This window comes from Porites lutea, chromosome 2 (assembly GCF_958299795.1).
Source record: "Porites lutea chromosome 2, jaPorLute2.1, whole genome shotgun sequence".
Taxonomy (NCBI): domain Eukaryota; kingdom Metazoa; phylum Cnidaria; class Anthozoa; order Scleractinia; family Poritidae; genus Porites; species Porites lutea.
This window is the reverse complement of record NC_133202.1, coordinates 52,194,261-52,222,106: the sequence shown is the minus strand read 5'-3', so window position 1 is coordinate 52,222,106 and position 27,846 is coordinate 52,194,261. Positions and strand designations below refer to the sequence as shown.

At 37.8% G+C, this 27,846-nt stretch overlaps 1 protein-coding gene across 2 annotated transcripts; it reads left to right on the top strand.

The window, feature by feature from the left end:
• The first annotated feature begins 1,466 nt into the window (after positions 1–1,466).
• Positions 1,467–27,210, top strand: LOC140928997 (uncharacterized). 2 transcript variants are annotated; one of them, XM_073378810.1, is made up of 7 exons: positions 1,467–1,995; positions 5,909–7,602; positions 8,384–9,145; positions 10,865–10,899; positions 19,278–19,445; positions 21,445–21,587; positions 25,289–27,210. In XM_073378810.1, exons 1-7 carry the CDS (start codon positions 1,682–1,684, stop codon positions 25,425–25,427), a joined length of 3,255 nt encoding a protein of 1,084 aa, XP_073234911.1. In that variant the 5' UTR covers positions 1,467–1,681; the 3' UTR covers positions 25,428–27,210. The 2 variants fall into 2 exon arrangements, with proteins under 2 accessions (XP_073234911.1, XP_073234910.1); XM_073378809.1 differs by lacking the exons at positions 10,865–10,899; positions 19,278–19,445; positions 21,445–21,587; positions 25,289–27,210 and adding exons at positions 10,186–10,353; positions 12,353–12,495; positions 16,198–18,119 and having other exon boundaries at positions 1,471–1,995; positions 8,384–9,198.
• Positions 27,211–27,846: the final 636 nt, after the last annotated feature.

The window sequence follows — 27,846 nt, the reverse complement described above, 5'->3', positions numbered from 1 at the left end:
TGGTACAAAAAAAATCATACTGAAGCCAGAGGTGCGACGTTGCGGGTTCCACATCAAAGGGTAACCGGTCGTTCCGATACAAAGTCTTTACGATACAAGTCGACGTTTCGAAACAAACTCAAGCAGTGAAATTGCACAGAACTTTCGATAACTTGCACGTGAACAGGAAAAACATTTTGGGCGAATATTCTTCGTCCTTTAAGCCAAGTTTGTTAAACTATTCCTACATCTAGACTGAATAAACTTGTATCGAAGCTACTTTGTATCTAAACGACCGGTAGCCCAAGTACAGAATGGGGATGAAAAATATCGTCCTCTAATCCTGCCTCTAATCCTTTATGATGTGAGGTCACAGAGAAACCAAAGAATTTTTTTTGTTGTATTTAAGTCAACTTGTCATGCCCGACTGTGGGATTGAAAGGTGATAATACGGATAAAAGCCGGTAGAAATATCTCCGTAATATCTGCTCATCAATGAACAAAAAAAAAGGAAAACAGCGAAAGCAAAGAAATAGACAAATAATAAATAAATGAATAAATAAATAATTGAATAAATAAGTAATCAATCAGTAAATATATAAATAAAGAACTCAATAATAAGCAATCAACATTTATTATCGGCGCAAAGAACCCGTGGTCCTTAGTCGTTTCATCGAACCCATCGAACCGACGTACCTGAAAGAGAAGAATGCATCTGGTGTTGCAAAAAAACTACGTAAGACTGAATTAATCTCAGGACGTAAGGGACCTCAAACGCCGACAGAATTCAAGCAGATAGCAAAGTTCTTGTTATGTTCGCAGGGTGAAACGTACGGCGGAATGTTGTACGGAAAAGGGTGTTTCCGTGTGATGTGGGAGGACGGAATGGCATAAACAGCTTTTTAGAACCGATCCGTCATGATCCGCCGACTCCGTCATATAGAGAGCGGAAACGGGACAAATTCCTCCCCTTCAATATAGAGGAATTCCTTTTTTGCTAAATATATAGTGTATCAACACTCCTTAAAATTCGTTTCTGTTTTCGTCAATTTAAAAATCAAGTAAGTACGCACAACGAGACATCCACGATTTTAGAACAATGATTACTGGCAGAAATTTTTTTGCCTCAAATGTGATTTTCTTTAAGTTTTGTCAGGTCGTGTGAAAATAGCAACAATTATTACATGTATAACATATAAACACCTAAATGACCCTAAATTACGTAAAGGAGATACATTATGTTTATTTTGATAATATTTTTTCCTTCTGTATTTGTACTGGAATTCTGCCACTGTTTCACCTGTCAACATGTAAATTTTTGATATTAATGATGTCACGAGCAATTTTTTATTATTTTTGTTAATTCAGTTGTACTTTTTAATAAATAGGTTACATGTAATGAATGTTAGTCTTGTAGATGAACAATTTTTTTTCAAACCCGACTAGGATGATTCCCTGAATAATAATTTACCAAATTTGGACAGATCTGCGGTGGCGGTTCCCGTCATACTGGAAAGACTGTGATTGGTTGTTCTATTGTTTATCTGTCCTCCACAAGTGCTCGCATGAGCTGATTGCGTAAATTCCATAATCTATGTGACATTGGGAGTTCGAACGTTTTCCCTGCTTTGCGGTGTATATTGTCAACGGAATCTTTCTCTTGTGTATTTCCTCTTTGATTTCAAGACGAAAAAGTCAAGTTATGGCTGACTTAAGCAAAGAGCGAGAAGAGATTTCGAGCGGCGACGAAACGCCTACTAAAATCGTGAACGGTGATGCTGAGATGATCTCGCACGAAAAAATCAGTTCCACCGAGAAAAGAGGTTCTGTTAACAGGGACAACGAAATGAGTGGTAGACAAGACACAGAAAACGGTGAAGTGACTGATTCCGAAGAAGGTGAAGACGATGATGACGAAGAGGAAAGCGAAGGCTCAGAAGAAGACAGCGAAGAAGAGTCGACTTCTGAGGGAACGTATGACAGTGAAGACTCCGAAATCGAAGCAGACCGCCAAAGGTAAGAAAAAGTTGAACTGTAAAAATCTAAGCGCATTTGTTCGTATTGGCTTCTCCTTGCTTTGCAACTCCCGTGGAAGAGACTCTTTGTAAATATCAAGCTGCCTTTTGACAGGCAAGGTCTTCTGGTCCATGGTCTGTTCGATAAACACAATTCGCCGGTCATGTGGTACCAGTTGGTCTTATATAAGGCGACCTGCCACATGTATATGTTGATCGGCGCTTTGCGGCTCAGACTTTAATTTTCATGAGGTTTATCGAACCAAGCTCCCTGTTATGACTCTTAATTGTTTTCTAATGCGATCACACCTTCCAGAAAGTATTGATAATCTTTGTTTTGTGCGATTCCGTCGGCTGAGAATCACGCTGAGTTGTTGACTTCGCCTAAAGCTTTTTCGTCAAGTTAAGCTTATTTTGGTTTTACCCTTCTGATGCTAAGAAAACATCATTATTATTAATCTTTTAGCTTCAAGGGATAATGCAACTTTTATCTTTGTATTCTTCTATTTTACATTAAGTAAATGCATGGAATTTTAAACGTGTCTCTGGTAAAGTGTCAATTGTCAGGTTGAAAAATGTTTATTTCCACTACTCGATTCAGCTTCAAGACCTAACATTAAGCTTAAATTTAAAATGCAGATGCTTAAAATTGTTTAGAAAGGTCGCACTTTTTTTATTTTTTATAAACAAAAAGAGGAACAAAAGCTTTACGCTTAAATCTGTCTGAATTATTTGATAATTATAGCCAAAGGTTAAATTGCATTCCCGAAATTCAATCCCATATGAGTTATCTTTGTGCCGAGTGACTTTAAATTTTAAAGAAAAAGTTATGAATAATGTGTTTTGGCTGTTATACTAATTGCCATCTATGGGAAGCGCATCTGTTGTCTTACTAGTAACAAACTCGTGCTTAGAATTTTTCTTAAGGCATTACAGAATTTAAATTATGTTACTGCATCACTCGGGTTCTTGTTAATAGTGAATATGTTACTTAAAGAGACGGGTTTTTTTAAGTAACAAAAATAAATTAAGATCACTTATGTTCTTGGAGAACAACAGATGCTGTTTTTAAACTAAACTATAATGTATTGATAAGCCGATTAAATGTGGCAAGCTTAAGAAGACAGGGATTGAATAGAGTGGATACACTGATAGAAAAAATGCAATGGAAACCAGCTCTTCAGCCATTGTATACAAGGGGCAACAAGTGAGCAGTAGAGAGCGTAACCACTTTATCCAGTCCGTAATCACCAGTTTGTAAAAGTATCGATAGTCATTTTGTACGAGGAAGTTGTTAGCAAGAAGGAAATAAACGGTTTGAGTTGTTTGCAGTTAAATGTTACATTTATGTTGAACTGTAGCATGTAATATAGCCTAAAGAGTGAGCAGCTTCTAATTTCTCCTTTTTAATTACCCCTGCAGTATCAAACATGTTGTATTGAAGCTTTCGAGAGTAAAAGGTTAATGATAGCCGCGACTCAAACAAAATATATTCTTCTTCAATAACACACATGTACAAAATATACCAGAAAGTGCATGTTGATAGAATAATAAAAGCCAAAATCAATGGTCAGATTGTGACAACATACACAATATTAAACTAGATAAAATGTGAGTAGATCTGTATACATGTGCATTTACGGTAGTAGAGCTAATACTGACTGGAGTGTTTGTGAAATGAAACAATGAGGTTTGTTTCTACAGTTAAAAATGCTAATTAGCTTGACTCAGGTGATTAGCTGAGCAGTTGTTTATATCAAAAGTTTATTGTACTGTTTGAGAACCTGTTGTGACTTTAATGAATAACTAATAACCTCAAGGCTGTGCTCTAAGAAAAATTAAAGGGAGGTCAGTGCTCTCAACTTGTGAAATCCAGGGTGCCCAGCATATGATTTGTATGAAACGTCTAAGATTTTCTGGTCGTCCGAGAGCAAAAGTTAGATGCCAGGGGCCACTGGGCTCTGCTGGAGCATTGCCTTTTAGCTTGAACCTTTCAATTAACAATTATTTATTATTATCAGATGGGGTTGAAGAATTTTTCAAATCCAGGAGATAATCAGCCTTTGGCTTTCACATTAACACCCCTGAGCTAGCTTTTACATGTATCTTGTTTTTTTGCAGGGGAGTTGAAATTCACCTAGTGGGGCATTTTTTATTATTTTTGTGTATTGTTCCTTAGTCTATATTCTTCTTTACTATTATGCTTTTTCATTAAATGAAGTAATAGTGAACTAATAGCATGTGAAAACGTTTGAAATGTTCTCACACCCTGTACTGCCATAAAACCAAGCTGTTGTCCTGCTGGCATGTCTTTGCATGATGTACTGTTTCAAAAACGAGCAGGAGTGTTTTGCCTCAAGTTTTTAAACATGATAATACATGTACACGACTGTGAGTTTTTTGAATGGCTTCAAAATCTCTTATATAGATCAACTCATTCTTGCAGTAATATCTAGATTTGGGGTTATTTTGGAATAAAAAATTGGACGTAAAGTTTAGCTGTGTCTTTATCAGATGACATTCATTCAACATTAATTTTTTTTGTTTTTTCTCTATGAATAAATTTTTAATGAGTTTTTGAAATCAGTCATAAATTTGATCAGCCCTAGCTGGGTTCCTGTGATAGGAAAAAATTGTTGTTTAGCCATCATGGAATTTTTCAAAAAACAATACTTTGGTGACCCCCTGCACTGTCAGTAAACTTAGAGTGCAAATAGGCTCTAAAAATATCTTTATAAAAATCTGCGTGTAGAATAATCATTAAAACATAATAATTATCCAGATAAAATTCATCAAAAAGAACCCGAAAACTGAACCTGAAAGTAAAAATTCTATAAACTAACATATTTGTAAAAGTGATTTTTGCTGTGATTGCCCTTAAAAGGTCCTTTATAAAAAATTAAAAAGAAAAAGTCTAGAAAAGAAACTCACTTGTTTTGTTTGTGGTTTTGTTTTACGCTTTCTAAAACTTTTATTCTATGCAAAACAGCTTTGTTTTGCCTTGCGGCGGATAAATTCATGACCATTTTTTTTACGATTATCAATTTTAAGTGCATTTCTAGCAATTCTAGAAGTTCAGATTTTCAAAATTTTGCAGGGAAGCATGCTCCAGCACCCCCTAGGAACTTCACACCTTCAGCGCTCAGGATAATCCCCCCCCCCCCATCTAAAACTTACTCCGCGTGCCCTAGTGATGCATGGAATGTAAGAAGCATTAAACCAACTTGGGTGCTGTATTCTCATGATTGTGTTTTTAGCTATGAAAATGTAGTATTCTTCAGTAAGGTGTCATGTATTTTTCTTCTACTACCCCCTAAAAAACACCAAATATATGCTCAGGAGGCATAATCTGATGGTCAATCATTCCTGACACCTTTGAAGCAAAAATAACTCTCAGGAGGAGGAGGCGAGGATTTTGTGTTTATACCCAATTTTTAGGGCCAGTATTGGCTGGTGGGGCATCAATGGGTTAAGCCAATCATAAGGGGAGAAATGTTTTAAATGAATAGTTAATTGGGTTTAATGTACTTTTTGACATTTGCTAACGAAACATTGCATATTGTAATATGTTTTTGTCAACTTGTTATCAAAGGTAGGTTGCTTCGTACATTTCATGTATGTACACTGTGCATGCTAATAATATATGTAACTCAATTTATTTAAAAGCACTCTAGCCAGTGTCATGAGACAAGGTGCATTAAATTAATGCCATTTGAATCTCCTCCTTATTTTTCAAAATGTAGCTTCCATGTATAAAACAATGCATTGCACTGATAGAAATTGTCCTCCTTGCCTACCCCCCCCCACCAACCACCCCCCCCCCCAAAAAAAAAATGCTTGAAGCTACACAGCCTTTATAAATTTATTTTCTATTTTTGACACTAACTACATTATTGGTTGTTTTGTACCTCTAGGGTGAAGGGTGTTGGGAAAATTTCAGCTGGGGAACGTCCAGAACATGGATATGCAGCTTCAAGTAAATCCCTTTTTGAGAGGAAAGCTCAAGAAGCCAGTGAAACTCGTACAGCCAGAGCCAAACTCATAGAGCAAGAAAAGGACTTGTTTTCAGGGACAACTAATCGACGCAATACCTTTGAGAAAGCTGCTGCCTCGCAAGAAAGAACTTCAGCACCAAAGATAAAAGTAGAAGATGAAGAAATTGATTTGTCTGGCCGAGCTAAGTCGCACAAGCAGCTCTTTGAACAACACGCTAAACTGAGTGCTCAGGTTTCTCCTTCCCTGCCAAGGAAGATCTTTGGTGAGCAAGATGGAGAGGTGGACATCTCAGGAAAGGCTCGCAGCAAAAAGGAATTATTTGAGAAAATAGCCACGGAAGGTGAAGGGACATCACCAAGAATGCAACGAAAAATTCTTGAAGATGTTGATATTTCAGGCAGAGCAAAAGCGCATCGCAACATTTTCCAGCAAAAGATTGAGGAAGAATCTCAAGTGAAGACTGCTAGAAAGGTACATCTTGAAGAAGATGTATTTAGTGGGAAGGCTTCTTCTCGACGGGCAATCTTTGAGAAATTTGGATCAGATGACAATGGAAAGCAGAGGGGACGTTTTGCACCTGCAGAGGAAGAAAAAGCTGACTTAAGTGGAAGAGCAAAGTCACATAAACAGATGTTTGAACAGTTTGCAGAAGAAGCATCAAGAGTCAAGACAGCTCAGCCAAAAGGTGATCAGCTTGATGATCTTTCAGGAAGAGCGATGTCTCACAAGGAATACTTTGATGAAAAGGTGGCTGAGGCAGCCAAGACGAAAACATCTGAAAAAAAATTGCTCTCTGAGGAGGAAGAGGCTATTACTGGAAGAGCAAAATCACACAAGCTCTCTTTCGAGGAAAAGGCGGCCAGGGATTTGGAGGTCCAAACAAGTGATAAGTCCAGATTAGAAGAAGCAGTTCCTGATAAGGGTTCGCTATCATATGTTGTTTCATCATTTGAAGCCAAGCAAAATGAACAATTTGTAAAGGAGCGAGGTGATGACATTGAAGTGTCAGCACTCGGAGTGGCAAAATCAAGAAGGTCTAAGTTTGAATCAGGGGACAAAGAGGATGGTCATAGACGGAAGAAAAGTAAGAAAGAGAAGCATGGAGATGAACACGGAAAGAAGAAAAAGAGGAAGAAGTCATCATCAAAGTCAAGAGATGATGAGGAAACAAAAACAAATGAAGATGAGGAAGAGAAACATGAGGCCAGTGAAGAGCATGCCTTTGAAGAAAAAGAAGAAAGTGAAAAGGGGGAGGAAATGGAAAAAGAGTCTGTAACAACAGAGAACAAAGGTGATGATGAACATGAAATGAATGGTGATAAACATGGGACAGAATCAGAGGAAGATGTGGAAGAAGAAACCAAAAATGAACTGGGTACTGAAAGTGAAATTACAGTTGCAGCAACTGAGATGGTGCAGTATAGTGAACCAGTAAGTGATGTTGTCATGCCAGAAGAAAAAACTGAGACAGCTGTCAGAGAGGAAAAGTCTGAGGCAGCTGTTAGTGAGGCAAGCACTGCTGGTGATAAGGAGATTCCTATGGATTATCGTGCAAGAAGAGCTCTAAGACAGAAACAAAAGGAAGCTACAGAGAAAGCTGTGAGTAGTGAAGGTGAGATAATACTGCTTACATGTACATGTAAATGCTGTAAAGTGTCATTGAACATACATGTACACTGTACTTGTACCACATAGACTATTGTCACCTGTTATGGTGGTTAGGTTTTCTGATCTAAGACTGTTACTCTACATGTACATGTATTGATACTATGTACATTGAAAACTTCTCCTAATTAAAATGCTTGGAGATGCTCTCTGATGTGCACATCAAACAGCAAGACAGAAAGTTTGAACTTGCATCCAAACTGCAGCTGCAGTAACTTGCCAGTATAAGTATATTATACTTATAGTGGCAAGTTACTGTTATTACTGTTATTATGTTTGTGAAAAATTGTACCCTAGACAGGACATTATTGAGGATTGGCATTTTATAACATTTTGAATAAGCAAAGCAAGATAACACAAAAAACTGTGTTATTATCTTGAGCTTCATTAAATTCAACGCATTAAAATTAAAATTAATGCATCAAAAGATTGTCAAGAAAGTTGAAGAATAGCAAGTTTCAGTGGATTTAAAAAAAAAAAGTTTCAGTGGATTTAACTGATGCTAATATATACATCTTACACAGAAGTGTTCCTTTTAGAGTGACCTTAAAATCTGTAATTGTTTTTTGCTATAATTGTTAACGTTTATTGTAAATTTATAGACCTCTTTCATAATGGCGGCCTACTAATAATTTATATTCTTTTATATGTATCATAATTAGCCTAACTGACCTCGTTAGCATGTGCAAAATACAAAAGAATTCATACTTTATTGTTTCTTTTTGCAGAGCCAAAAAGTGATTCCTCAACACAGAAACCATTACAGGAGGATGAACTGCAAAAGTCAACTTACACTGCAGCTGTGAAGGCACGGTTTGAGAATAAAGGTAGAGAGGAACAAAAAGAGAGTCCTAAAGATGAGGAAAAGAACGATGATTTGGCAGCAAGGAGGGCAGCAAGACGGGAAAGAAGAAAACAAAGTGCAAGTTCAATGTCAGAGAGTAAAGCCAGTGAAACAAATGAAGATTCAGCTGATGGAACTTCTTGCAGTCGATCATCATTAGCTGCCAAGAGAGCTGAGAGAAGGGCACGACGTGGCAGTAAAACAGAAGATAAGCTAGCCACGGATGAAGGACAAAAAACATCCAGTGATAGCAAGCTTGAAGAGGTGCAGTCAGCAATTAATGAGAGAAGAGCAGTACGTAGGGCTGCAAGAGCTGCAAACTCTGTTGATGAGAAGAAGAAGGAAGTAATTGCTACTGATGACAAGAAAGAGGAAGATACACTAGCAGCAAAAAGACAGGAGAGAAGGGAACGAGCTGAAAGACGAAGAAGCAGTAGTAAAGAAGAATCTGGGAAGGACGTTTTGATAAAGCAAGGATCTACTTCAGAAGAGGATCGGTCGTCTGGAACAAGGAAGACTCCTACTGAGGAGAAGTCAAACTACACAGCAACTGTTAAGTCAAGGTTTGAGGAGAAAGGGAGTGATGAGAACATAAACAGCACTTCGCATGTAAGAAGGTCAAGGCAGACTGAAGATCAGAATGATAATCAGAGAAATAACAAACCATCAGACGAGGAAAGCATTGAAAACCACACACAGGTATGTTTTGTCTCTGCTGTCAGGGATTAAAATAACAGCTGGTCAATGGACAATGCCTGGCCTAAAACTTTGCTCACCTGTTATGTTCACCAGTCATGCACACCCTTATTCTTTGACAAACAGCCAGATACTCACCTTAAATCGTGGATTTTTTTCCTTTTTCATAAGAATACAAATAAAAAATTTCACAAGGATTAGTAAATTTTTTCCCAATACTTTGACCAGTCGGAAACAAGACTTGACAGAGCAAAAATGTGGAACTTTGATCTGAAATCCTGGGTGAAATGCAACTAGAACCGTAGAAACAGACATTGGGGTTTACGCATTTCTGGTCACAAAATAATATTATACTTTTATTAGTTAAGCAACAACTTTTTTCAGGGTTTCTGATAAGATTTGTAGCAAATTTTGTGGGAGTTCGTGGATTTACCTGAATTTCTCAGCTCTGGGACCCTGTGAAATATCAGAAGCCCTCTTTGGAAATATATAATGCCTGTTTTGGTTCATGGGCCCTTGTTTTAAGAGTTTTTTATCTTAGAAATTTGACCGTCCAGAAACGATACATGACCGAGCTAAGTATGAAGTGAATTTGGTTGGTCATCGTGTCCTGGGTGACTCAAAATTCCATGTTAAAAAAGTCTATGTAGAAATAAATTATTCATCATTGTCACATTGCTCATAATATACCACATGTACCCTCCAAAATGTTGCATGAGAATTGTCTTCAGCTTCTCTTGGGATGATTGTAATATTGGAAGCAATGGTGATACAAAATTTTGGGGTTAGAGGAGGTGAATTATAGGCAACGTGAAGATGGTGAAGTGTGAATGCAATCCAGAGGCTTATTAACCTGCTACTTTGACATAACAAAGAAAGGGTCAGTGAGCGTTTCTTCATGGAGATTGTACACTGCAAGCTGAAGGTGGGCTAAGTTTTCTAATATTCTTCCTTTTTTCCAGCAAAACCATCTTTATTGTTTCTCTTCAGGTTAGAAAATCCTCACAAGAAGGAAAACTGGATGAAACAGATAGTGTCAAATCAAAAGGTAGTAACCATGGAGACAGCAATGCTCACCGTCCTCGGAATACGAAAGATACCCTAAACACGCTCGGTGGGAAGGAGAAGGACATGTCAAATACACCCACCTCCTCCCCTGTAAGTCATCATTTTTATTACAGTTGCATTGATATTCAAAGAACTCGCTTGTGAAGCAAGAAATTTTTAGTGTGAAATGTTCCCATGGTTGGATTGCATTTCAGACTGATGTTAATTTTGGGTAATTAATGCATCTAATACTACTTGCATAATGCACCAATATGTGCTAATAATGCTTCATGCATAATTTATGCTAACATGCTGAAGGTCTTTTAGTTATGCTTTATTTTAATGCTCTTGACGTTGTACTGTAAATGTCAAAATAGCTTGGCAGCACGTGCTCTGAACTACATTGTAAGTGAGTGAGTGCAAGTTTTCTAATGACCCAGTCTTGCCAACAGTCAACTGTCAACAACTAACTCTCGCCTAACTCTCCCTTGTGAGCAGATTGCTAGACATGCAGTAATGTATTAATATCTCTATTTATCTTAATGAGCTAATTACTAATTAAAGCTGATCCTAAATTAAGCTTCTTAAACGTACTAATGCCGAGTTAATATTCTGAAGGAGTCAGTGAGTGATAGAGAATCTGGTGGTGACAATGAGGTAGGAGTGGGTTCATTGCTCCCTTGGTGATCTTTGCTTTGAATCGGAAATCTCATCAATGAGGAAATTATAGTTTGCCTTATTTGCCTAAAACATGTCTTTAAGCAAGGGCAATTTTTTTATAGCTTAATTTTTATCATTAATTTGCTATATGGTATTTTGTTATCAAGGTTAACCCTTGAGGTTCCAAGAGTGACCAACATCAATTTTCTCGTAATAATGTCAGTAGATCATCAAGAGTAAAAGTTATGAGAATTATTAAATTGATAACCAAGGCGGCGAATGCTTTGATCTTAAACTGAATTCTCCCAACTATTCTTAAAAGAAATGTATGGACATCAGTCTGGAGAATTTGTATGTGGATCTTTGGGCTTAAAAGGTTAAATACATGTAGGGTATGTAATTCTTGGAGTTTGTTATTGTAGAATTATTTCTGGTGTGTTTGTGGTTAGCTACAACTCTCTTCACTGCTTTAGCAGTGACATGGCAGCCCTGGTGACTCTACCGTGCATTCACCTAATTAGGTGAATGCACGGTTTCCCATTCAGGGTAAAGTCACAGAAAAGCAATTTTTTTCATGGTCAGGGAAAAGGCAGAAAATTTTGAGAAAATTGAGCAGAATTTGAGGAAAGTCGCCTAATTCAAGTAAAGTTAACAATGATTTCTAACCTTTGACTAAAAATATTTTTGCAAGGTTAATGCTATTTTGGGGTTATTTACTACTCATCAAGCCTTATACTAGGCATTTGAAACCTTTGATTGTTCATGATGATTGAGCGGCCGTTGAATAGGTCTTAGTCCAAGATGGCAGCCAATCAGATTACGTAAAAGACCAAGATGGACCTTTCTTATCACACATTTTACCCTGAAATGCTGTATTATTTCTTCTTTTTATTGCACCTTTTTACTGGGCCTGCTTGAGGGAAAACCAACTCTTGTTTCTTTGCAAAGTGATTGAAGAGTCAAGAAAACATTTTGAGGTTGCCACAAGATTTCCAAGCAGTTTCAATACATATTGTTATTGTTAATTGTCTTGTGGTTAACAATTAGTTTTGTGTAAAATGTAATTTACCTGCCATTTTCCTCCTGGAGATGTCATATGCATCCCAAAAATTCTTTAAACCTTTCATCTACAGGACTGTAATATTGCGCAAAGTCATTGCTTTTTTTGCTGTTGACCAATATTTTGATGTCTAGAGGCAATACGTTTTGGTAACCTAAAGTTGTTTTTGAAAAAAGTTGACCTTAGACCACTGTTTTTTCATAAGGCAGGAGCTTGTTACACTGCAGTTGCTAGAGATCCAAACTAAGGAAAATTTATAACCAGGTAGTGGGCCTCTCACCTGTTAGATATATCACATTACATTGTTCCAAAGTAGTACTTTTTTGTTAAAACTGTAACAGCCGTAATATTTTAGTTTTATTAATGGTTATGTTGACATCATGTAAACAGAGAGTTCGCCGCTGGGGAGCTCCACAGCAAGAGAAATGCGATTCTTGTAGCAAGACTGTTTATCCAATGGAGAGACTTTCTGCTGACAAGAAGGTGTTCCACAAGACCTGCTTTAAGTGCGCGGAGTGCAAGTCTACTTTGAGGTTTGTCAGATTTTCTATAATTGTTATTTTTTTCTAACAAAGGTTAAGCTTATGATTAACCATAGACATGTATGTACAAACAAATTTCTTATTGCCTATGCATCTGTAGACTGCAAGCAGTCTCTTTTTCTTCAGATTTAGTGAGGGGAGTGCACGCACACCTGAGGGTCAAGCGGCGAAGCTGGGACACTCGAGAAACGAGGCGCCAATCATGCGCGTGGTCATTTTCTTGGCTTGCATATTTCGCTTGACTGACCAACAAAAAAGGGAGACTGCTCATAGTCTAATGCATCTGCTACACCATGCAGACATGTATGCTTACATATACCAACTTAGTCTCGAGGTAGCTGATGCCACAACCCTTTTGTTACAAACTACATGTATCTTTCAAAACAGTGCATCTTTCATGAGAGTGATTTAGGTATCTTAGTTATTGCTTTGCTTCAGAAGATTTATTGTAGTGTTGGCAATGATCTTGTAATTTACACGTAGGTATTTCTTATTGTACTTTATCATGAAAAGCTGCTGTTGAGTTCGTGGATGTTACATAAAAAAGGTATAAAAACTCATATTCCAGCTGCTCAGATGATTGAAAATTTCGTCTGTAAATAAACTCCACATGTACAGTGTATGTACATGTAAACTAGAGTCAAATCCCTCTAAGAGGGCCAGGAGAATTATAGCGAGATTCTCGTCCAATGCTACTACAGGAATCATGTAGCACACGACAATAATCTTGTAGTATACAACACGATTCGTGCCTAGTAAGGGGGTGGTAAGTTAGTTTTGAGCAGTACTGTACGAGTACAGTCACTGAAACCTGTTTTGAGTGGACTGCCACAGGACCTTCTCTGGCATCCCCTTCAGAGAGATGTCAGATCATTTTTTTTTTATGGAAAATAGGGGAAGGGTCATTAAGGGCTATTATCCATTTAATGTGGGGTGAACTTGACACAGGCTTTACCTTATAGTAAGAACGGGATTAGGGAGATCCCTTGGCATGTTTGAGAGAGGTAAAATTAAAACCCCTTTGCACTGTTCTTATTTGAACCCATAACCCATGATTCTGTAATTAGATGTTACTGGTTGTTACAGTTTAAGTACAAAGTACGTTTAGTATGGTTTGATGGGCACGTGCTAAGTTGGTACAGCTGTCAACCCTTCGAGTCCAAAAAGCAACCAACAATAACAATTTCTCCTAACAATATCACTACATCATCAATAGAAAAGTGTATGAGAAATAATAAATTGATCACCAAAGGGAAAGTACTTTGACCTTTTTTCAAACATTCTCTCAAGTAATATATGGAGATCAGTCTCAAGAATTTGTGTGTGGATATCAGGGGCTTGAAGGGTATACAGAAATGGAAAAGTTAATGAAAGAGTGACTAAACATGTACATACAAATGTTCAGTCATGTAGTTTGATCTTTTACTCAATCACATAGTGCTTAGTTGTTGCTTCGTTTGTTCAGTTTTTCACCTCCTGCATTCTGTTTTTTCATAATTTGCACATGGTTTCCATAGCAGAAGTTCAGGTTTTTCTTTCACTGTTGTTGACACCCATGTAAATAAATAGGTGTCGTGGTCTTTTAATAACCCATACTTAAACTCTGGGACCAGTAAAATAAACCCTCTAGAATCATTGTAATACTCTTATAATTTTTTGAGAAGTTTCTGCATATCCAGTCTATCTAGAAATCACTATAATGTTTCTTTTAAAAATCTAAGTGAGATTTTCTTCTTTTGTTGCTTAACCTTTGATTTACTAAACCAGCTGACCTAATCTTTGAAGCAATGTAAATTTCATGTTTATACAGTCAAGTTTTATTTACGTGGAAATCATACAGAGGTAACAGTTGATTACATAGGAAATATACATAGGGGCGTGGAACAGAAAATATAATTTCATCAAGTTATGACGTAAACAGCTTGCATGCACAGAAGCACTGACGACCTTTCAAGGAACCGGTGTCAATAACTTATATGCATCTATAACAGGCAATATCAACCTTTTACGATCTGATTTCAGGCCCAAAAATCTTCTAAATATTAATAATAATCATTCTTCTGGGTAATAAATAATAATTGTCAGATTAAGTGTTTAAGAAACATTCAATGCACCTGTGAATTTGAAATTTTGCAAATTACATGTAGTATTACGAATGTGATAAAAACATATAATGTTTTTTTAAAAAAATATACTGGTAAAAGAAGAGTTGACAGAAAAAGATTAAGGAACGAAACTTAAGTCAGATTACTCAGTTGCGTTAAAAAAGGAAAAAAAAAGAGAGAGAAATAATAGCATTGTGTCGTTCGTGTTTGTTCCTGCTTGATCAACACCTCACTGTTCAGCTCATCATTTTGGTGTCATCTCATGTTCGCCGATCACAAGACATCAACATGTTTGGTTCTGAAACTAACATGTTACTTTTGTTTAGAAGCTAGAGTGTCAAACTTCCAACGCTTTGACTAAAGGTGAGACAGGCAGGAACAAACAATATAGGAGCAATATAGGGACAATATAGGAGGATCTCAGTAACTTGACGATGTTGTCTCAATCTGTTGTACGAAGAATGTGGGAATCATGAATGATCTGGAATTTGCCTATGCAGCCTTTGATAGATTAATGAGTTTAGGAAACAGTCGACTTTTTGCGACGCCACCACTAGTTTCCCCGCGAAATGACGTCTGAGAAACGAGCACAGACGTCTGAGAAACGAGTTCCATACTAATGATGCGTCACTACCCAGACCTGGGAAGTGCTTTCTGATTGGTCGTCGCGCGTGGGAAATGTACTTCAACCAATCATAGGCACTACCCAGATCTGGGTTGTGACGCGTCTTACTCAGACGTCATTTCCAAGGGAAATCACTGGTATCGTCAGGAATTGTTGGCTGTTTTCTCTGGTTGTTTGTTTGTATGTGTATTCATTGTTATGTGTGCTAGCTTTTATTTGCATGCCTTAATGTTCTGTGTTATCAAGAGTTTAAGCAAGACTTGATGCTTTCTTTTGTTGAACGATCTTAGTATTTTTATTATTACGATGTTAACTGTTATTTTTTTTTTTTGGAATTTGTTTATTCATTATATTTTAGTAGTGTTTTAGTTAACCTACATGTCTTGAGTTATCAGTCCTCCCTCTCTCCTTTACAAGGTTCTCCACGAGTAAACACTGAAAGGAATTACGCTGCTAGCATATTATCACGAATTTTGCCATGTGATTTGCTAACTTACTCCCCATCTTGTCCAGTAGAATTAATTTACTATTAAAATAGGCGCACTTTATGCGCAATGGATAGTAAGGTCGCGTTCGAATGATTGATCGTATTCCAGAATAAGAGAATACGTATAAACTTGTCTCAAATCTCTTCAAATTTTTGGAACGTTGGGATGTAGCATTTCCCACCATATTTCTGAATTTTACCCGCCAAGAAAACCTAAACAAGTGATTGTTAGAGTTAATTCTATGCATTTCTTATTCTAGAATAAGCTCAGTCGAACGCACCATAAGATGATAGGAAATACGAGACCCTCTCTTCTACTTTTGCTCTCGGTGACATCTCCCGCAAGCTCTCCTTTCATCTCTCTTCAGCCTCCGCATGGCGCAAAAGTGGCCTATGAGGAGGGGAGGGGACATCAGCCTCTTTTGCTACATTCGTTAAAAGTTTAATGGGGTAATTTTTGATTTTCTTTGTTACAGACTTGGAAATTATGCTGCTCTGCAAGGAAAACTTTATTGCAAACCTCACTTTAAACAGCTGTTCAAAATGAAGGGAAATTACGACGAAGGATTTGGCCGTGCACAGCACAAGACGCAATGGAATAACAAAGATAGCTGAGAGTATATAGTTATGGAAAGCATTAATAGCTGCAATTGAATGAACAATAGTTGCGCAGTGATTTTCAGTCGAAATAGTCATGGTTACACAAGCGGTATTTCTCTCGAGGTACATTCGATGTGCGTTTGTTTCCCGCGCTTTACAATGCGTGCAGTGCGTCTTTTTCCCGGGAAATCTCACAGCCCCTCGCCTGGTTGGCTGTTCTGTGGTTTTGTGGTGGGGGACAGAAGCTGTGAGGTAAACATCTTGAAGGCTCGCATTTCGTGGTTGCTTCGAACGTTTCCGTGGTTACATCGCACGTTAAATTTATGAAAACCTCAGTTGAAGGTAAAAGGCTTGTGTAACCACATCTATTTTGTAAACTGACATGACCTGAATTTCAACAAATGAGCCATAACGTCCCCGTAAGGCTGCATTGTTGTATTTACATTGTAATTTGCTTGACTCGCGAGAGTGGAATTTAAAAAATATTTTTAGTAAAACGCTACAAAGTTAGAAATATACCAAGAGGTAATTTTTTGATTAGGGCCTTGTGGAAGTGATAAAAAATGGTAGAAGTCATCTTATTTGTTTGTTTTCTGTTTTGCTTTTTGGATAAGATTAAATTCCATAATTAATGTTCAATAGAGCACTTTACAATACATGTTTAATGCAAAGAACATGTAGTGAGGTAATATCATCCTTTCCATGTAAAATTCCCCATGAAGCAAGTATTATCACTACTATCACTAATATCACTACCTTTTAAGTGTTTAGATTGTTCGGAAAAGAAGCTCGATTTTTGAACAGGAATATATGTAGCGTTTGTTCAAGTGCAAATTGCAGTTTTTATGAAAAGGTGTGTTAGTTTTGTAAATTTGTTTAAATTGAACATTGTTGCGGAGTAAACAGAATACATGTATTTTTTAGAATTATCTCGGCGCCAGGCTGAGCCCGGTTAAAAATGTTTGTAAATTCGGATTTTTTTACATGAATATGATTTTTTGCGTTGTCTACTGCTGGTTCTGCTTCCAGACATGTCTGCCCCTTTACACACGGATTTCTCGATTTGTGCGAAAGCGGCAAAACTTGTTTGACAAACGTGACACGGCCAAAACTTGAGTGTTTTGTCGTGTTCCTCACCTAACATCATCAGGGCTTTTGCAAACAGATTTGTTTCAAGGAAGGTGTTATTTGGCGGAATTTTTTAAACATAAGTATTGTCACGCTAGTCACACAAGTTTTGCCTTCTTTTTTCATCTGCCTTCCTATATTGGGAAAGGTCAGAAACATTCTGGAGACCGAAAATTGAGATAACCGATGTACGGCAGCTTGGGTTCTCGAATATATCTTTCATGGCGTAACAAACGGAAAAGGGGGACAATCGATTGTTAAAGCAACCAATCAGAGGGTATACTAGGATCTGGTATACCGGAACGATCCTTCCGCGTTTAGATACCCCTAGGGTTCCCTCGCTCTGACTCCCTATTTTTCTTTTTTGTTATCCTTGTTCGTGCGCCTCCGTTTTCTGAACCCACGAAGCAGGATAGTTCACTATGGATGGAGGTGTTCTTCATTATGGCATAGCGTCCTTTCGTTGTGTCTTCTACCCGGCGTTGTCTGTGGTAATGCGTTTTTTTCTGAGTTGGGCAGTGGTAGGTAGACATCGCGTGATTCTAAAAAGACAATCAGCAAGGGAAAATGACGTCTCAAACATTGATACTTTATACAGGTTACTTAGATGGTCCAAAAATGTAGGATAGCATTATTTTGAATGCAATAAACTTGTTATAAATTGGTTTTATGTCTGTGTTGGTTTCTTTGAATTTGGTTTTCACAAATAACCTTAACATTTTTCGAGAATCGTCACGATGCAACTTCCCCTGGGTAAGTAATTTGTCCACAAAAAACCCCATCTCCTTCCTTTTTGAAAATGTTCTAAGGGCCTCGTCACATAAGCTGGCCCGGTTTCCGAGATCTCACCTTACCTCTAAATCCTTTGTAAAATCTTGGATGTGTTCATATGAGAGGGCGGGCTGGCTCGGTTGCCGAGATCTTGGTTTTTCCAACAGGGATCTTGGCAAGCGGGCTGGAAATGCGGCCATTTGAACAGTTCAGCCCTGTTACCGGGATGAGTTCTTCGAATGAATTCTGCATTGTCTTGCTTTGACGCTGTATTTTCTTCATCATAAGCATCCCATTTGATAACAGTGATACAGCTTTCAGAGTTGCCAAAGCGATAATAGGCGCGAAAGTTATAACTTTGTGTTTCGCCATGTTTGCTTTGTTTCTCGAATTTCGCGCCACAACTCGTCTTCGGCATTCTCATCTCGTAAACGCTTCTGAAATTTCTCATATGAACCCAAGGTGAAATTGGTCCCGGTAAGCGGGCCGGGCTCATGGGAAGAGGCCCTAAGGAGAAGGGACCCTGTGAAATATCAGAAGCCCTCTTTGGAAATATATAATGCCTGTTTTGGTTCATGGGCCCTTGTTTTAAGAGTTTTTTATCTTAGAAATTTGACCGTCCAGAAACGATACATGACCGAGCTAAGTATGAAGTGAATTTGGTTGGTCATCGTGTCCTGGGTGACTCAAAATTCCATGTTAAAAAAGTCTATGTAGAAATAAATTATTCATCATTGTCACATTGCTCATAATATACCACATGTACCCTCCAAAATGTTGCATGAGAATTGTCTTCAGCTTCTCTTGGGATGATTGTAATATTGGAAGCAATGGTGATACAAAATTTTGGGGTTAGAGGAGGTGAATTATAGGCAACGTGAAGATGGTGAAGTGTGAATGCAATCCAGAGGCTTATTAACCTGCTACTTTGACATAACAAAGAAAGGGTCAGTGAGCGTTTCTTCATGGAGATTGTACACTGCAAGCTGAAGGTGGGCTAAGTTTTCTAATATTCTTCCTTTTTTCCAGCAAAACCATCTTTATTGTTTCTCTTCAGGTTAGAAAATCCTCACAAGAAGGAAAACTGGATGAAACAGATAGTGTCAAATCAAAAGGTAGTAACCATGGAGACAGCAATGCTCACCGTCCTCGGAATACGAAAGATACCCTAAACACGCTCGGTGGGAAGGAGAAGGACATGTCAAATACACCCACCTCCTCCCCTGTAAGTCATCATTTTTATTACAGTTGCATTGATATTCAAAGAACTCGCTTGTGAAGCAAGAAATTTTTAGTGTGAAATGTTCCCATGGTTGGATTGCATTTCAGACTGATGTTAATTTTGGGTAATTAATGCATCTAATACTACTTGCATAATGCACCAATATGTGCTAATAATGCTTCATGCATAATTTATGCTAACATGCTGAAGGTCTTTTAGTTATGCTTTATTTTAATGCTCTTGACGTTGTACTGTAAATGTCAAAATAGCTTGGCAGCACGTGCTCTGAACTACATTGTAAGTGAGTGAGTGCAAGTTTTCTAATGACCCAGTCTTGCCAACAGTCAACTGTCAACAACTAACTCTCGCCTAACTCTCCCTTGTGAGCAGATTGCTAGACATGCAGTAATGTATTAATATCTCTATTTATCTTAATGAGCTAATTACTAATTAAAGCTGATCCTAAATTAAGCTTCTTAAACGTACTAATGCCGAGTTAATATTCTGAAGGAGTCAGTGAGTGATAGAGAATCTGGTGGTGACAATGAGGTAGGAGTGGGTTCATTGCTCCCTTGGTGATCTTTGCTTTGAATCGGAAATCTCATCAATGAGGAAATTATAGTTTGCCTTATTTGCCTAAAACATGTCTTTAAGCAAGGGCAATTTTTTTATAGCTTAATTTTTATCATTAATTTGCTATATGGTATTTTGTTATCAAGGTTAACCCTTGAGGTTCCAAGAGTGACCAACATCAATTTTCTCGTAATAATGTCAGTAGATCATCAAGAGTAAAAGTTATGAGAATTATTAAATTGATAACCAAGGCGGCGAATGCTTTGATCTTAAACTGAATTCTCCCAACTATTCTTAAAAGAAATGTATGGACATCAGTCTGGAGAATTTGTATGTGGATCTTTGGGCTTAAAAGGTTAAATACATGTAGGGTATGTAATTCTTGGAGTTTGTTATTGTAGAATTATTTCTGGTGTGTTTGTGGTTAGCTACAACTCTCTTCACTGCTTTAGCAGTGACATGGCAGCCCTGGTGACTCTACCGTGCATTCACCTAATTAGGTGAATGCACGGTTTCCCATTCAGGGTAAAGTCACAGAAAAGCAATTTTTTTCATGGTCAGGGAAAAGGCAGAAAATTTTGAGAAAATTGAGCAGAATTTGAGGAAAGTCGCCTAATTCAAGTAAAGTTAACAATGATTTCTAACCTTTGACTAAAAATATTTTTGCAAGGTTAATGCTATTTTGGGGTTATTTACTACTCATCAAGCCTTATACTAGGCATTTGAAACCTTTGATTGTTCATGATGATTGAGCGGCCGTTGAATAGGTCTTAGTCCAAGATGGCAGCCAATCAGATTACGTAAAAGACCAAGATGGACCTTTCTTATCACACATTTTACCCTGAAATGCTGTATTATTTCTTCTTTTTATTGCACCTTTTTACTGGGCCTGCTTGAGGGAAAACCAACTCTTGTTTCTTTGCAAAGTGATTGAAGAGTCAAGAAAACATTTTGAGGTTGCCACAAGATTTCCAAGCAGTTTCAATACATATTGTTATTGTTAATTGTCTTGTGGTTAACAATTAGTTTTGCGTAAAATGTAATTTACCTGCCATTTTCCTCCTGGAGATGTCATATGCATCCCAAAAATTCTTTAAACCTTTCATCTACAGGACTGTAATATTGCGCAAAGTCATTGCTTTTTTTGCTGTTGACCAATATTTTGATGTCTAGAGGCAATACGTTTTGGTAACCTAAAGTTGTTTTTGAAAAAAGTTGACCTTAGACCACTGTTTTTTCATAAGGCAGGAGCTTGTTACACTGCAGTTGCTAGAGATCCAAACTAAGGAAAATTTATAACCAGGTAGTGGGCCTCTCACCTGTTAGATATATCACATTACATTGTTCCAAAGTAGTACTTTTTTGTTAAAACTGTAACAGCCGTAATATTTTAGTTTTATTAATGGTTATGTTGACATCATGTAAACAGAGAGTTCGCCGCTGGGGAGCTCCACAGCAAGAGAAATGCGATTCTTGTAGCAAGACTGTTTATCCAATGGAGAGACTTTCTGCTGACAAGAAGGTGTTCCACAAGACCTGCTTTAAGTGCGCGGAGTGCAAGTCTACTTTGAGGTTTGTCAGATTTTCTATAATTGTTATTTTTTTCTAACAAAGGTTAAGCTTATGATTAACCATAGACATGTATGTACAAACAAATTTCTTATTGCCTATGCATCTGTAGACTGCAAGCAGTCTCTTTTTCTTCAGATTTAGTGAGGGGAGTGCACGCACACCTGAGGGTCAAGCGGCGAAGCTGGGACACTCGAGAAACGAGGCGCCAATCATGCGCGTGGTCATTTTCTTGGCTTGCATATTTCGCTTGACTGACCAACAAAAAAGGGAGACTGCTCATAGTCTAATGCATCTGCTACACCATGCAGACATGTATGCTTACATATACCAACTTAGTCTCGAGGTAGCTGATGCCACAACCCTTTTGTTACAAACTACATGTATCTTTCAAAACAGTGCATCTTTCATGAGAGTGATTTAGGTATCTTAGTTATTGCTTTGCTTCAGAAGATTTATTGTAGTGTTGGCAATGATCTTGTAATTTACACGTAGGTATTTCTTATTGTACTTTATCATGAAAAGCTGCTGTTGAGTTCGTGGATGTTACATAAAAAAGGTATAAAAACTCATATTCCAGCTGCTCAGATGATTGAAAATTTCGTCTGTAAATAAACTCCACATGTACAGTGTATGTACATGTAAACTAGAGTCAAATCCCTCTAAGAGGGCCAGGAGAATTATAGCGAGATTCTCGTCCAATGCTACTACAGGAATCATGTAGCACACGACAATAATCTTGTAGTATACAACACGATTCGTGCCTAGTAAGGGGGTGGTAAGTTAGTTTTGAGCAGTACTGTACGAGTACAGTCACTGAAACCTGTTTTGAGTGGACTGCCACAGGACCTTCTCTGGCATCCCCTTCAGAGAGATGTCAGATCATTTTTTTTTATGGAAAATAGGGGAAGGGTCATTAAGGGCTATTATCCATTTAATGTGGGGTGAACTTGACACAGGCTTTACCTTATAGTAAGAACGGGATTAGGGAGATCCCTTGGCATGTTTGAGAGAGGTAAAATTAAAACCCCTTTGCACTGTTCTTATTTGAACCCATAACCCATGATTCTGTAATTAGATGTTACTGGTTGTTACAGTTTAAGTACAAAGTACGTTTAGTATGGTTTGATGGGCACGTGCTAAGTTGGTACAGCTGTCAACCCTTCGAGTCCAAAAAGCAACCAACAATAACAATTTCTCCTAACAATATCACTACATCATCAATAGAAAAGTGTATGAGAAATAATAAATTGATCACCAAAGGGAAAGTACTTTGACCTTTTTTCAAACATTCTCTCAAGTAATATATGGAGATCAGTCTCAAGAATTTGTGTGTGGATATCAGGGGCTTGAAGGGTATACAGAAATGGAAAAGTTAATGAAAGAGTGACTAAACATGTACATACAAATGTTCAGTCATGTAGTTTGATCTTTTACTCAATCACATAGTGCTTAGTTGTTGCTTCGTTTGTTCAGTTTTTCACCTCCTGCATTCTGTTTTTTCATAATTTGCACATGGTTTCCATAGCAGAAGTTCAGGTTTTTCTTTCACTGTTGTTGACACCCATGTAAATAAATAGGTGTCGTGGTCTTTTAATAACCCATACTTAAACTCTGGGACCAGTAAAATAAACCCTCTAGAATCATTGTAATACTCTTATAATTTTTTGAGAAGTTTCTGCATATCCAGTCTATCTAGAAATCACTATAATGTTTCTTTTAAAAATCTAAGTGAGATTTTCTTCTTTTGTTGCTTAACCTTTGATTTACTAAACCAGCTGACCTAATCTTTGAAGCAATGTAAATTTCATGTTTATACAGTCAAGTTTTATTTACGTGGAAATCATACAGAGGTAACAGTTGATTACATAGGAAATATACATAGGGGCGTGGAACAGAAAATATAATTTCATCAAGTTATGACGTAAACAGCTTGCATGCACAGAAGCACTGACGACCTTTCAAGGAACCGGTGTCAATAACTTATATGCATCTATAACAGGCAATATCAACCTTTTACGATCTGATTTCAGGCCCAAAAATCTTCTAAATATTAATAATAATCATTCTTCTGGGTAATAAATAATAATTGTCAGATTAAGTGTTTAAGAAACATTCAATGCACCTGTGAATTTGAAATTTTGCAAATTACATGTAGTATTACGAATGTGATAAAAACATATAATGTTTTTTTAAAAAAATATACTGGTAAAAGAAGAGTTGACAGAAAAAGATTAAGGAACGAAACTTAAGTCAGATTACTCAGTTGCGTTAAAAAAGGAAAAAAAAAGAGAGAGAAATAATAGCATTGTGTCGTTCGTGTTTGTTCCTGCTTGATCAACACCTCACTGTTCAGCTCATCATTTTGGTGTCATCTCATGTTCGCCGATCACAAGACATCAACATGTTTGGTTCTGAAACTAACATGTTACTTTTGTTTAGAAGCTAGAGTGTCAAACTTCCAACGCTTTGACTAAAGGTGAGACAGGCAGGAACAAACAATATAGGAGCAATATAGGGACAATATAGGAGGATCTCAGTAACTTGACGATGTTGTCTCAATCTGTTGTACGAAGAATGTGGGAATCATGAATGATCTGGAATTTGCCTATGCAGCCTTTGATAGATTAATGAGTTTAGGAAACAGTCGACTTTTTGCGACGCCACCACTAGTTTCCCCGCGAAATGACGTCTGAGAAACGAGCACAGACGTCTGAGAAACGAGTTCCATACTAATGATGCGTCACTACCCAGACCTGGGAAGTGCTTTCTGATTGGTCGTCGCGCGTGGGAAATGTACTTCAACCAATCATAGGCACTACCCAGATCTGGGTTGTGACGCGTCTTACTCAGACGTCATTTCCAAGGGAAATCACTGGTATCGTCAGGAATTGTTGGCTGTTTTCTCTGGTTGTTTGTTTGTATGTGTATTCATTGTTATGTGTGCTAGCTTTTATTTGCATGCCTTAATGTTCTGTGTTATCAAGAGTTTAAGCAAGACTTGATGCTTTCTTTTGTTGAACGATCTTAGTATTTTTATTATTACGATGTTAACTGTTATTTTTTTTTTTTGGAATTTGTTTATTCATTATATTTTAGTAGTGTTTTAGTTAACCTACATGTCTTGAGTTATCAGTCCTCCCTCTCTCCTTTACAAGGTTCTCCACGAGTAAACACTGAAAGGAATTACGCTGCTAGCATATTATCACGAATTTTGCCATGTGATTTGCTAACTTACTCCCCATCTTGTCCAGTAGAATTAATTTACTATTAAAATAGGCGCACTTTATGCGCAATGGATAGTAAGGTCGCGTTCGAATGATTGATCGTATTCCAGAATAAGAGAATACGTATAAACTTGTCTCAAATCTCTTCAAATTTTTGGAACGTTGGGATGTAGCATTTCCCACCATATTTCTGAATTTTACCCGCCAAGAAAACCTAAACAAGTGATTGTTAGAGTTAATTCTATGCATTTCTTATTCTAGAATAAGCTCAGTCGAACGCACCATAAGATGATAGGAAATACGAGACCCTCTCTTCTACTTTTGCTCTCGGTGACATCTCCCGCAAGCTCTCCTTTCATCTCTCTTCAGCCTCCGCATGGCGCAAAAGTGGCCTATGAGGAGGGGAGGGGACATCAGCCTCTTTTGCTACATTCGTTAAAAGTTTAATGGGGTAATTTTTGATTTTCTTTGTTACAGACTTGGAAATTATGCTGCTCTGCAAGGAAAACTTTATTGCAAACCTCACTTTAAACAGCTGTTCAAAATGAAGGGAAATTACGACGAAGGATTTGGCCGTGCACAGCACAAGACGCAATGGAATAACAAAGATAGCTGAGAGTATATAGTTATGGAAAGCATTAATAGCTGCAATTGAATGAACAATAGTTGCGCAGTGATTTTCAGTCGAAATAGTCATGGTTACACAAGCGGTATTTCTCTCGAGGTACATTCGATGTGCGTTTGTTTCCCGCGCTTTACAATGCGTGCAGTGCGTCTTTTTCCCGGGAAATCTCACAGCCCCTCGCCTGGTTGGCTGTTCTGTGGTTTTGTGGTGGGGGACAGAAGCTGTGAGGTAAACATCTTGAAGGCTCGCATTTCGTGGTTGCTTCGAACGTTTCCGTGGTTACATCGCACGTTAAATTTATGAAAACCTCAGTTGAAGGTAAAAGGCTTGTGTAACCACATCTATTTTGTAAACTGACATGACCTGAATTTCAACAAATGAGCCATAACGTCCCCGTAAGGCTGCATTGTTGTATTTACATTGTAATTTGCTTGACTCGCGAGAGTGGAATTTAAAAAATATTTTTAGTAAAACGCTACAAAGTTAGAAATATACCAAGAGGTAATTTTTTGATTAGGGCCTTGTGGAAGTGATAAAAAATGGTAGAAGTCATCTTATTTGTTTGTTTTCTGTTTTGCTTTTTGGATAAGATTAAATTCCATAATTAATGTTCAATAGAGCACTTTACAATACATGTTTAATGCAAAGAACATGTAGTGAGGTAATATCATCCTTTCCATGTAAAATTCCCCATGAAGCAAGTATTATCACTACTATCACTAATATCACTACCTTTTAAGTGTTTAGATTGTTCGGAAAAGAAGCTCGATTTTTGAACAGGAATATATGTAGCGTTTGTTCAAGTGCAAATTGCAGTTTTTATGAAAAGGTGTGTTAGTTTTGTAAATTTGTTTAAATTGAACATTGTTGCGGAGTAAACAGAATACATGTATTTTTTAGAATTATCTCGGCGCCAGGCTGAGCCCGGTTAAAAATGTTTGTAAATTCGGATTTTTTTACATGAATATGATTTTTTGCGTTGTCTACTGCTGGTTCTGCTTCCAGACATGTCTGCCCCTTTACACACGGATTTCTCGATTTGTGCGAAAGCGGCAAAACTTGTTTGACAAACGTGACACGGCCAAAACTTGAGTGTTTTGTCGTGTTCCTCACCTAACATCATCAGGGCTTTTGCAAACAGATTTGTTTCAAGGAAGGTGTTATTTGGCGGAATTTTTTAAACATAAGTATTGTCACGCTAGTCACACAAGTTTTGCCTTCTTTTTTCATCTGCCTTCCTATATTGGGAAAGGTCAGAAACATTCTGGAGACCGAAAATTGAGATAACCGATGTACGGCAGCTTGGGTTCTCGAATATATCTTTCATGGCGTAACAAACGGAAAAGGGGGACAATCGATTGTTAAAGCAACCAATCAGAGGGTATACTAGGATCTGGTATACCGGAACGATCCTTCCGCGTTTAGATACCCCTAGGGTTCCCTCGCTCTGACTCCCTATTTTTCTTTTTTGTTATCCTTGTTCGTGCGCCTCCGTTTTCTGAACCCACGAAGCAGGATAGTTCACTATGGATGGAGGTGTTCTTCATTATGGCATAGCGTCCTTTCGTTGTGTCTTCTACCCGGCGTTGTCTGTGGTAATGCGTTTTTTTCTGAGTTGGGCAGTGGTAGGTAGACATCGCGTGATTCTAAAAAGACAATCAGCAAGGGAAAATGACGTCTCAAACATTGATACTTTATACAGGTTACTTAGATGGTCCAAAAATGTAGGATAGCATTATTTTGAATGCAATAAACTTGTTATAAATTGGTTTTATGTCTGTGTTGGTTTCTTTGAATTTGGTTTTCACAAATAACCTTAACATTTTTCGAGAATCGTCACGATGCAACTTCCCCTGGGTAAGTAATTTGTCCACAAAAAACCCCATCTCCTTCCTTTTTGAAAATGTTCTAAGGGCCTCGTCACATAAGCTGGCCCGGTTTCCGAGATCTCACCTTACCTCTAAATCCTTTGTAAAATCTTGGATGTGTTCATATGAGAGGGCGGGCTGGCTCGGTTGCCGAGATCTTGGTTTTTCCAACAGGGATCTTGGCAAGCGGGCTGGAAATGCGGCCATTTGAACAGTTCAGCCCTGTTACCGGGATGAGTTCTTCGAATGAATTCTGCATTGTCTTGCTTTGACGCTGTATTTTCTTCATCATAAGCATCCCATTTGATAACAGTGATACAGCTTTCAGAGTTGCCAAAGCGATAATAGGCGCGAAAGTTATAACTTTGTGTTTCGCCATGTTTGCTTTGTTTCTCGAATTTCGCGCCACAACTCGTCTTCGGCATTCTCATCTCGTAAACGCTTCTGAAATTTCTCATATGAACCCAAGGTGAAATTGGTCCCGGTAAGCGGGCCGGGCTCATGGGAAGAGGCCCTAAGGAGAAGAAACTCTCTCTTAAGAG